Genomic DNA, 11,623 nt, shown 5'->3' with positions numbered 1-11,623 from the left:
TTAACTGAAATATGCCATGATGCTGTTCCACATTAACTGAAATGTGTCTTGATGCTGTTCCACATTAACAGAACCATGCCAAGAAGCTGTTGCACATTAACTGAAACATGCCTTGAAGCTGTAAACAGTTCAACATCAACTGAACCATGTCTTGATGGTGTTACACATTGAACCATGCCTATAAGCTTTATGCAGTAGATTAATAACAAACAAGTGTACTGCAAAGTTAATTGAACCTCAACATTGTCTCAAATGTTTGTTTTAATGTTACAATATATAATCAGATACCACAAATGCAATACAAAATTTAAAATATTTTATTGACATATATACATACATTATGTAAATTATACATATCATTTAGAAGGTGGTTAGGGTGACAAACTTCATCTATATAAACAATGGTGGCATTCTTATATTTGGTTATATAAGAGTTCATTATTCACACAAATAGTGTACAATTATGAAAAACAAAATTTACATAACACAGTAAACAAATAACAGATTTGATTATATACTGTTTTTATACGGTCTATAAAACTACTTTTTAGTTGTTCAGCTGGTCACAGAATCTGCAGTTTCAATTCTGAAATATGAAAATGAGACAGATTATTGGCAATGAAACACTTATCTAAGATGACAACATAGATTGATGAATAGAACCAGTCTCATCTTGAGCATTTAGCAATTGAGCCTTCTGGCTGGAAATGGCCACACTCAGATGCTATCAGTTCAACTCCCTGGCAGCAAATGGCCACACATGCTATCAATTCAACCACCTGGCTGGAAATGGCTACACACAGATGATACCAATTCAACTGCCTGGCAGGAAATGGCCACACTCAGGTTCTATCAATTCAACCACCTGGCTGGAAATGGCAGCACTCAGATACTATCAATTCAACCACCTGGCTGGAAATGGCTACACACAGATACTATCAATTCAACCACCTGGCTGGAAATGGCTACACACAGATACTATCAATTCAACAACCTGGCTGGAAATGATTACATTCAGGTGCTATCAATTCAACTGCCTGGCAGGAAATGGCTACACTCAGATTCTATCAATTCAACCACTTGGCTGGAAATGGCCACACTCAAATGCTATCAATTCAACCAGCTGGGTGGAAATGGCCACACACAGATGTTATCAAATCAACCAGCTGGCTGGAAATGGCTACACTCAGATGCTATAAATTCAACCACCTGGCTGGAAATAGTTACACACAGATGATACCAATTCAACCAGCTGGCTGGAAATGGCCACACTCAGGTGCTATCAATTCAACCACCTGGCTGGAAATGACCACACTCAAATGATATCAGTTCATCCACCTGACTGGAAATGGCCACACTCAGATGCTATAAATTCATCCACCTGGCTGGAAATGACTACACACATACGTTATCAGTTCAACCAGCTGGCTGGAAATGGCTACACTCAGATACTGGAAATAGCTACACACAGATGATACTAATTCAACCAGCTGGCTGGAAATGGCCACACTCAGGTGCTATCAATTCAACCACCTGGCTGGAAATGACCACACTCAAATGCTATCAATTCAACCACCTGGCTGGAAATAGCCACACTCAGATGTTATTAATTCAACCACTTGGCTGGAAATGGCCACAATCAGGTGCTATCAATTCAACCACTTGGCTGGAAATGGCTACACTCAGATGCTACCAATTCAACCACCTGGCTGGAAATGGCCACACTCAGGTGCTACCAATTTAACCAACTGGCTGGAAATGGCCACACTCAGATGCTATCAGTTCAACTACCTGGCTGAAAATGGCCACACTCAAATGCTATCAATTCATCCACCTGGTTGGAAATGGCTATACACAGATGTTATCAATTCAACCACTTGGCTGGAAATGGCCACACTCAGGTGCTATCAATTCAACCACCTGGCTGGAAATGGCCTCACTCAGGTGCTATCAATTCAACCACCTGGCTGGAAATGACCTCACTCAGGTGCTATCAATTCAACCACCTGGCTGGAAATGACTACGCTCAAATGCTATAAATTCAACCACCTGACTGGAAATAGCTACACACAGATGATACCAATTCAACCAGGTGGCTGGAAATGGCCACACTCAGATGCTATTAATTCAAACACCTGGCTGGAAATGACCACACTCGGATGCTATTAATTCAACCACCTGGCTGGAAATGGCCACACTCAGATGCTATTAATTCAACCACCTGGCTGGAAATGGCCACACTCAGATGCTATTAATTCAACCACCTGGCTGGAAATGGCCACACTCAGATGCTATTAATTCAACCACCTGGCTTGAAATAGCCACACTCAAGCGCTATCAATTCTACCACCTGACTGGAAATGGCCACACTCAGATGCTATTAATTCAACCACCTGGTTGGAGATGACCACACTCGGATGCTATTAATTCAACCACCTGGCTGGAAATGGCCACACTCAGATGCTATAAATTCAAACACCTAGCTTGAAATGGCTACACTATCAATTCACCACGATATTGAGAAGAAATAAAATTTGTTCAAGTACAAAGATATGATATCAGATATGACAGTGAAAGAGAATTACTTATGATATGGTGGGTCTTTCCTCGGTCTAATAATTCCTTCTCTGGATGGAGGTCTCGTTGACAATATGCGAACACCTGGTCCTAGTTTAGGAGGTTGTCCATTATGACAGCGATCATCATAATCATTAGCTGTCAGGATAGGTGATATCAAGTTAAGAAATTATAACAATAAGAAAACACAATCTACATTCACTCAATAATTGTATCTTACATCTATTTGGATATGTAAATATGTTATTTTTTTTTTTTTATATTGACACATTTGTCTGAAAAAAAAGAAAATTACAAAAATAGGCAAATTGGCTTGCCACACAATGGCATTTCATTTGGGGGTAGGCTAGTATATGTATTACACTAATATATATTAGTGACCTGCACAGATTTCAACTTAATTCTTATCAGGTCTGCGCATTATCACAAAGCATCACTAAAATCAAAGTTAAACTGTAAATAGCTCCTGTGTGATCAGAACATGTATAAAAGTATAGGCTTTGCCTAATAAGTGAATGTAATTGCATGTAGGTCAATCCATCAATAAAATTGATCAAGATGACTGAGAATCTATGACATACTGTATATGGAAACACATGAATTTGATATGGGCATTTTGAAAAACATGCAAGGACACTATACTTGTTTACAAAGGGCACTAATGAGGCACTCTATGAATGAGGTATTTCTAGAGGTCGGGGTTTGTCTCGTCTGCAGTTGAATAATTTTTGCATTGATTTTCTTATGTTTTTTCCAATGCGACTTAATTACACTTGTTTTTTTTTTAATTCTTGGTAATTAATGTCATTAGCGAAAACCGCAATTAACCTCAGTGCAGCAAATCAGGATAGATCTTCCTGATGCAATGGGCAAATTTCACTATTTTCGCTGACAAGTAAAATCTGCTAAATTAAACCAACGTGAACATGTAAAGTAACAACAGATTGTTTCCTTGACAGATTCTTGAAATTAAATCATCAAAATAGTACAACTAAAAAGTCTGTACAACATACCTAGAACAGATAAATAACAAGTCATTGTCAATGACACGTCCCCGTTCCGTTCATATTTGAGTGACATATACATTCAAAGCAGATCATGACCGAAATGCACCTGTATATGTACAACACATTGAACTAAATCTGAACAAAATCCATCCATGCATGACTGAGATCTGGTTCCGGAATTGTGAAAATACGTGATTTTGATGCATTTTCGGCCTTAAAATGGCCATCATTCAGCTATTGTTAAGCGGATCATGAAACAAATGCACATATCTATTTGTGACATGATGTACAATGTACCATGTGTGTGTGAAGTTTGAACTTGATCAATCCAGACATGTCTCGGATACGGATCCAGAACTGAATTCTTTAAAACAAAATGGCCGCCAGTCGGCCATTTCGAACTTGATCCGAGAAAAAAAATGACGTGCATCAAGGTCCTATTATGTTTAATGTATGTACCAAATTTGAACAAAATCCGTCCATGCATAACTGAGATCCAGGTCCGGAATGGTTAAAATGTGCGATTTCAATGCATTTTCGGCCTTAAAGCGGCCGCCATTTGGCTATCGTTAATGAGATCATGAAACAAATGCACATACATATTTGTGACATGATGTACCTTGTGTGTGTGAAGTTTGAACAAAATCCGTCTGCATAACTGAGATCCGGGTCCGGAATGGTGAAAAAATGCAATTTTGATGCATATTCGGCTATCGTTAATCGGATCATGAAAAAAATGCATGTGCATATGTCCCATATAATGTGTGATGTATGAGTGAAGTTTGAACTTAATCGGTCCATGCATGTTCGAGATACAGGTGATCACGGACGCACGGACGCACACAGGGCAAAACATAAGTCCGAACTGGGACTAAAAACATTTTAGTTCAATGTTCATCCGGACTTTGAGCCCTTGAAAGTAAATGATCCAGCCCTTACATACGCCAACGATTGAAATTTGTTTAATTGCTATCAAATTATCGCTCAAAAAAATTTTTTTATTTGTGAGACGTGCTTTTGATACAAACCGAAGATCGCGATTGACCCTACACAAAACTACCGCCATTTTGTCTTCCTTGTCCTCATTCGGCAAAAACAAAAAACTTGCATATTTACTATTTGTTTAATGAGTGCATTTTTGTTTAAAAATATCAAACAAGATTAACACTAAGTAAAATAGGAATCAACTGCTTCGTTTTATTTGAGTAAGATGGAAACCATGCAAAAACAATAGTAGTGATCACTGTGATTATTATATAAATTTCTTGCAAAGTCTGGAACGATACTGAAAAAAAATCGTTGATTTCCTTCTATATTCATGCCTGAAATTAGGCCGAAGTATCCGCAGGTGAATATGAGTATCCAGATAATAAGTTAGGATTGATCAGTTCACACGAATTGTTCACAATTGTTCATTGCAAAACAATGACCTAGAAACGGCCCAGCTTGAGGGAAACAGTATCGTGGAAAGAAAGAACAGTATCAGACCCGATACCCTTAAAAGACCTGGCGAGAACACTGCAGAATCACGGGCGAAACGAAAGTTACGCGGCTTTTGTCTAAGCGATGCAGGCCCGAGGAGAACACTGTACATGTAACCAGCACATTTACGAATCAAGATTGACAGAAAGTTGTACGGCATCTGTCTTCGATTTTGTCTATTGATGAATATGATGCACAAAGTGAAATTGAACTTGCGTTCATGAAAATCGGAAAGGGTACTGCTTTTTCGTCAAACTGAAAAAATGGCCGCATCACTCTTGTAACTGCACATGTGTACTCCCCATACTCGCATACATTTGATGTTTTTAGATGCTGTATCTGCTCAAATAACATCAATCATGATACAATAAATCATTATATACTAAAATTCGCAAATTTGCAGACCTTCCAATGAAATATTACCAGTTTTTTTTTGCGACAGAATACATTATTGCAATATGCAAATTAGGCTACTCACCCTAGTCAAATATTTGTTAAGAAACTTCAAAAACTCTAAGTTATAAATTAACAAGCCATGCATGGCACAGTCCCTGTTAGTTATCAAATTTAAGATAAATAGTTTTGTTTATAGTAATATGGCTGGAATATAACCATGTCAGGAAGTACTTGTCCATATTGAGAGATATTACTCTGGAACAGCATTCAAAATCAGCCATTTTGAATACATGTATATATAAAACGTGATGTATAACGAATATATAAAATTTGAATATAATCAGAACCCGTAATGTCTAATGTACATGTATGTACCAAGTTTGAACAAAATCCATCTATAAATGCCAGAAATGCTTGATATTTGATGATTTGTTAGCACAAAAATGACCATCATTCGGCCATTTTGAATAGGATTGTCAAACCAATATATCTGTATATCTATGACATGATGTATAATGAATATTTAAAATTTGAATATAATCAGTCAAAACAAGTCTGAGATATGGAAGCCTAGAAGCCCATTCATTAAAACAAAATGTCCGCCAGACAGCCATTTTGAATCCGATCTGAAAAATAAATGATGTGCATTAGGAACTTGTAATGTCTAATATATGTACCAAGTTTGAACGAAATCCATCCATAAATGCTTGATATTTGATGATTTTTTAGCACAAAAATGGCCACCATTTGGCCATTTTGAATAGGATCATCAAACCAATATATCTGTCTATCTATGACATGATGTATAATGAATATTTAAAATTTGAACATAATCAGTGAAAGCAAGTCAGAGATATGGCACGAGAACCACATTCATTAAAACAAAATGGCCGCCAGTAGACCATTTTGAATCTTATCTGAAAAATAAAATTATTTGCATCAAGATCCCATAATGTCTAATGTATATACCAAGTTTGAACAAAATCCATCTGTAAATAGCCGAGAGATGCTTGATTTTTAGGATTTTTTAACACAAAAATGGCCGCCATTCGGCCATCTTGAATCAGATTGTAAAACAAAATGATGTGCATCAAGGTCCTATAATGTCTAATGTAAATACCAAGTTTGAACAAAATCCATCTGTAAACAGCCGAGAAATGCTTGATTTTGATGATTTTTAGCACAAAAATGGCCGCCATTCGGCCATCTTAAATCAGATCGTGAAACAAATTGACGTGCATATGTATAATATCATGTATGATGTATGTGTGAAGTTTGATTGTGATTGGTCCAGGCATTTCTAAGATACAGATACTGCGTCCGAATGGGGACTAATTATTAATGCAATAATTGACTAATTAATATGCATGGATTTGCACCAAAATCTAATCAGCGCATCTACTCATCATATATTAGCTGTGTGCCAAATTTCATTTTAATTGAAATTGTAGATCTTGAGTTATCAGTGGAACAAATTTTAGTCACAGAGTCACAGAGTAACACAGTCACAGTCACACCGGTACCACATAAGCTCCGTTTCACGGGAGCTAACAATTGACCTCATGGTTTAAATAGCGGTTTGTCAAACTAAAAAAAGGTCTTTGATATGCAACTTCTTGGTAAACATGCACGTATATTTGCAGACATACATGTAATATCAATGGAATCATTTTGAAAGGATATTTGCAGAGACTGGAAGATATAGCAGGTCAGTTTCTGTGATGATTTCTAAATGGTGTCCAATAGAGCCCTGACCATTACCTCCTTCCACACCAACAGCAATAGCATACAATTCCAACTCTAACACAGCTTTCATGCCAGCGGCAACCTGAAACAAAATATCACAAATATCTAAAATATCTTACTTCAAAACAGACTTCCTGGAAATAAAAAAATGAACACATCAAGTTTGTTTGACACACACTTAATGCAACACATAGAAAATAGTAGTAGGTAATCTTTGGTAATTATTCAATATAACCAGATGTTTGACCCTCCAATGAAACACTGATGCCTATCTAAAATGATAACATAGATTGATGAACAGCACCAGTCTCATCTTGAGCATTTAGCAACTTAGCTTATTTAGATCTGTAAGATCTGAATACATCATGAAGAACAATATAACATGCATAGCGACTAGAATATTTGCTCATTAGATGGTCAACATTTGCTCAAAGTTTGAATATAATTTCTTCCTTTATGAGCCTAAGTTTGTCTTTGTTGCTGCCAGAGGACTTGATATGCCTGCAGTATGGTTGCACATTGTCAACACGTTACATAACTTAACAACTAGAAGATCTTTGATTGATTGCTACTTACAGGAGCTGGTTTATAGATGACACGTAATCCAGTAGATGGAGGTGCTTGTTTAATTTTATATCTACAACTATCAATACCAACATTCTTGAGATGTACATTGACTGCATACGTACATCCCTCTTTGACTGTACCAAAGTCAACTTCTTGAGGAAAGATTTCAAAGCCACGCATTGAAGGTACATGTGGAGCTCCACCAGCTACAGATGAGGTCTTAACTTTACGACGCACAGGATCCTCTAGTTCATAAAACTGTCCATAAGATAAAATAATTAAGCCATAAGTATTTATGTATACACTATGCATTTGGGTTGATTCTGGTATATAGACCATACAGGCAGCATGATTACATGTTATTATTATACATCTGTCACAGTAACGCCATAAGTTACAGCATGCTGTAATTTGCGGGGTATTTTCATTCAACCATATAAGGAAATGCGAATTCCACGGCCGTCTAATAATAGAAAAAAAATATGGCTGCCACCAGGGTTTGTCCGGACTCTAAACAAAGAAGTTTGTGGATTCTTTTTGGATTTCGGCATTCCCATGATGTATCCTTGGATTTAAAAGATGTATAATAATAAGAGCACAGTGAGAGTATCATCTAACGTGCAGCGGAGGTTGATGCAAAAGCGTACTGTCTGAGTACATACTTTGAGGTATCCTTGTATAAATGAACCCAAGTTTTATTTTTATTTCTAAAACAGTCACTCAATCTACTCAATTGAGTAGTACATATATATCTCTGAGCAAGCAAGAAGATTATATTTTGTCAAGTAATTTGGGAAATAAGTTTTTTGTTCAATTTGAAGAATGCACCTACAAATTGTAATAATAAATGTCCTTACTCTTTGATTCAGCAATGCTCCAGGTTTACTACCTAGAATGGCTGCCGGCAAACGTACTTGTTGGCTTCTTGGTTCACCAATTACATTGGTCGTTAAACTACGTGTTAAAACAATATCACTTTGAGCTGATGGTACAACATTCCCTTCTGGTTTCTCACTCTCCTCTGCACAACACAAAAAACAAAGATAGGTTAGAAATATAGTAATGATTTTAGCTTTATTTTGTATTTACAACATTTGTATTATCTTGTTTTGGGAAAGCAAGTAAAGCAATCATTAACATTATAACTACCTGATCGTTGAGTATCTGGTTCTGTCTGTTCTGGTATGGTAGAAGGAGGGTAATTTGGTAGGGATGTATAACTAGATGGTGTTTCACTTGGTATACGTGAATACCCACCTCCTATCATCTCCATAGCTGAAGGTGTTGGGTGTCCAGGTCGCACTGTACCAGGATTAGAAGCTCTACCAGGTGTAGGATTAGTGGGTCTAACCGGGGTAGGGCTACCCTGACCCTTTGCTTTAGCTGGTGTTGGATTGGTTGGTCGTAGATCTGGTGTAAGTCCTGTAGTTGCAACACCTGGAACAAAATCAAACAATAACTTATACATAAAAGTTGCACTCTGACAAGATCTTCTATGTAAAATAGATCCCTAATATTTCCTATATTTATTTAATAAGAAATCTTCCCAAATCCACTGTAAAACATTGTGAGTGAGTCATAATAGTTTTACAAGTAATACAATCAACATCGTTATCCAAACAACAAATCTGCACCTGTTTACTGTGAATATTATATAATCACGTTTTGGTCCAACATATAACGTAAGTCATCTTGATTTCAAAATTATACTACAAGAAATCAAAACTGCACAGAATACATAATAACAATAAAAACAAATACATCACTCACACTAAACCATAATCATAAGTACAGAATGATATTGTCAATAAATCATGCAGTCTAATTCTTTGATACAAAATCTATGCTTGGGAAAAAAGAATATTTCATTGTATTGTAAAAAAGAAAACAGATCTATACAACATTCATTAAACAATGGAGTTTCCATGCTTACCTTGTGGCAATGGAGATGGAGAATTTTTCTGTGGACTTGTACTGTCAACATCACTTGGCTGAGACGATTCTGAGGCTGACAATTAATAAACTAATTAGAATCATTGAAACACACATCAAGAAATACTGGGTAAATAGCCTGATGAAAGTCTGCACAGTTAGCTAATATGAATACTATATAACAGTGTCAGCAATCGATGTGTTAAGTACAGTACTAGGTCAGTTTTTTGTCATCAAGGATGGTACCAACCTTGGGGTGGTGATTCTGTTGTTGTTGAAGCATCATACTGTTTGTTATCTAGTGGTTCACCTTTCCTGGTTTGTACAGCAAGCTCTTTAGTTAATCTATCCATGTCAGATGACACTTTCATCATCAGAAAACTTTTGCCCCATTCACTTTCAAAATAAGGCGGTACTGCGTAATTTTTCAAGGCATTTCTGTTCTTCTTCTCTTCTTCCAATTGTTGCCTATAGAATGTTAGTATGCATTTATAATAAGTAATGAAAGGGTTCCAATATAAATTTATAATCACATATTTAGTTCTTTTCTTACTCAGGAAAAAACAAGTGACATATTTGATGATATGAATACATGTGACTTGCAGAAAATATGTACTAAATAACACATATTCAACAATTTCAGTGTGTGCCAATGATGTTTTGGCTTCCTGTATGATGTTCTTTCAGAATTTATAGAACACATGGTAACAAGGATTTACAAAGTTTCATAATTCCTGTATTACTGTGGGTCATTAGGAACAAGAGAGATTCCAGGATACTCCTCAAATCATGTATATTCATTTCATCAATGATGTCACACATTCTGATAATTAAAACTAAAAGTATCATCTTTGAGTAAAACTCAGTGGATGACATTTTAATTTTATTTTTGTAGATGTGCCACATCTCAACCTTAGATGTCTTAGTATATGAATAGGTCAATATATAATACAAATATCAAGTTCTAACAATCCATTGTAAGTAAGTAGTTCAGCCCATGGAAAAATGAATACATAAAAACATTACATAGAGTTGGAGGAATATTATACAATACCTGTCTTTTTCCCAGTCTGCTTGTGTTCTTCTAGGTTTGGGAGGTGGTGGTGTTGGAATCCTGGGTGGTGCAGTAGCTGCTTCATATATAGCCTTGATATCATCTGACTGCATTAGATCCCTAGGTTTGTAGTCCCACTGACCAGACCTTTCATCTTGTTGTTGGGCATCACATCTTCCACCTCTTGGATCACCTTGTGTTTCAATCACCACATTCTCTTGTTGGAAAACGTATCTTCCTGATCTGGGATCACCACCAATTTCACTTTCAGGTTCCTTTGGTTGAGTGAATACATATTTCCCTTCCCGTGGATCACCACTTATTACTGGACCTTTAGTTTCCATGGGAACATCAGGTTTAAACACGTATCTACCTGATCTTGGATCTCCAGTTATTTCACCATCAGCTTGAATCGGTGGTTCTTTAGCCATCTTAGCCTCAACAGCTGCCTGTAATGCCAGCAAATCAAATAATTCAAAGTTGCGGCTTAGTGACGTCACATGCACTGTTTACATTTTTTTTATCGTGATGAAAGAAGCTCGAGGCAGAAATATGTGCGAGAATGCCACAACTTTTCGTTTAAATTTGTACTTTTAAATGAAATATCGCCAAACAACCACACAAAGTTGTCAATGGAATAATAAACACATGTATGCCTAACACCAAAGCATTGGAAATAGTGGTTAGTTGAAATTCAATTTTTAACCAAAAATGACAAAAATATTTGCCAAAATTATAGAATTAAAGATATGGCCATGGGATGAACAAATCTAGTAGATGTCAACACAAGATACATACACACCAAGTATCAAAGCATTCAGGCTACCGGTTTTGAAGAAGAAGTAGAAAATAGATTTTTTGA

General features: G+C 36.5%; 1 protein-coding gene across 7 annotated transcripts in view; it reads right to left on the bottom strand.

Moving 5' to 3' along the window:
• Positions 1-294: 294 nt before the first annotated feature.
• Positions 295-11,623, bottom strand: part of LOC100368397 (sperm-associated antigen 17-like) — a 45,103-nt gene continuing 33,774 nt past the window's right edge. For 6 of the 7 annotated variants that reach the window (XM_085505124.1, XM_085505125.1, XM_085505130.1 and 3 more), the window contains 9 exons: positions 10,762-11,210; positions 9,958-10,175; positions 9,709-9,783; positions 8,925-9,212; positions 8,633-8,796; positions 7,785-8,033; positions 7,146-7,290; positions 2,586-2,727; positions 295-586 (listed from right to left, as the gene is read on the bottom strand). In XM_085505124.1, the coding sequence (XP_085361250.1) occupies positions 556-586; positions 2,586-2,727; positions 7,146-7,290; positions 7,785-8,033; positions 8,633-8,796; positions 8,925-9,212; positions 9,709-9,783; positions 9,958-10,175; positions 10,762-11,210 (1,761 nt within the window). In that variant the 3' untranslated portion in view covers positions 295-555. The remainder of the gene's footprint in view (positions 587-2,585; positions 2,728-7,145; positions 7,291-7,784; positions 8,034-8,632; positions 8,797-8,924; positions 9,213-9,708; positions 9,784-9,957; positions 10,176-10,761; positions 11,211-11,623) is intronic. The other variant, XM_085505128.1, reaches the window with a different exon arrangement.

This window comes from Saccoglossus kowalevskii, chromosome 11, assembly GCF_978046115.1.
Source record: "Saccoglossus kowalevskii chromosome 11, keSacKowa6.1, whole genome shotgun sequence".
Taxonomy (NCBI): domain Eukaryota; kingdom Metazoa; phylum Hemichordata; class Enteropneusta; family Harrimaniidae; genus Saccoglossus; species Saccoglossus kowalevskii.
This window is presented reverse-complemented; position numbering and strand designations above follow the sequence as displayed.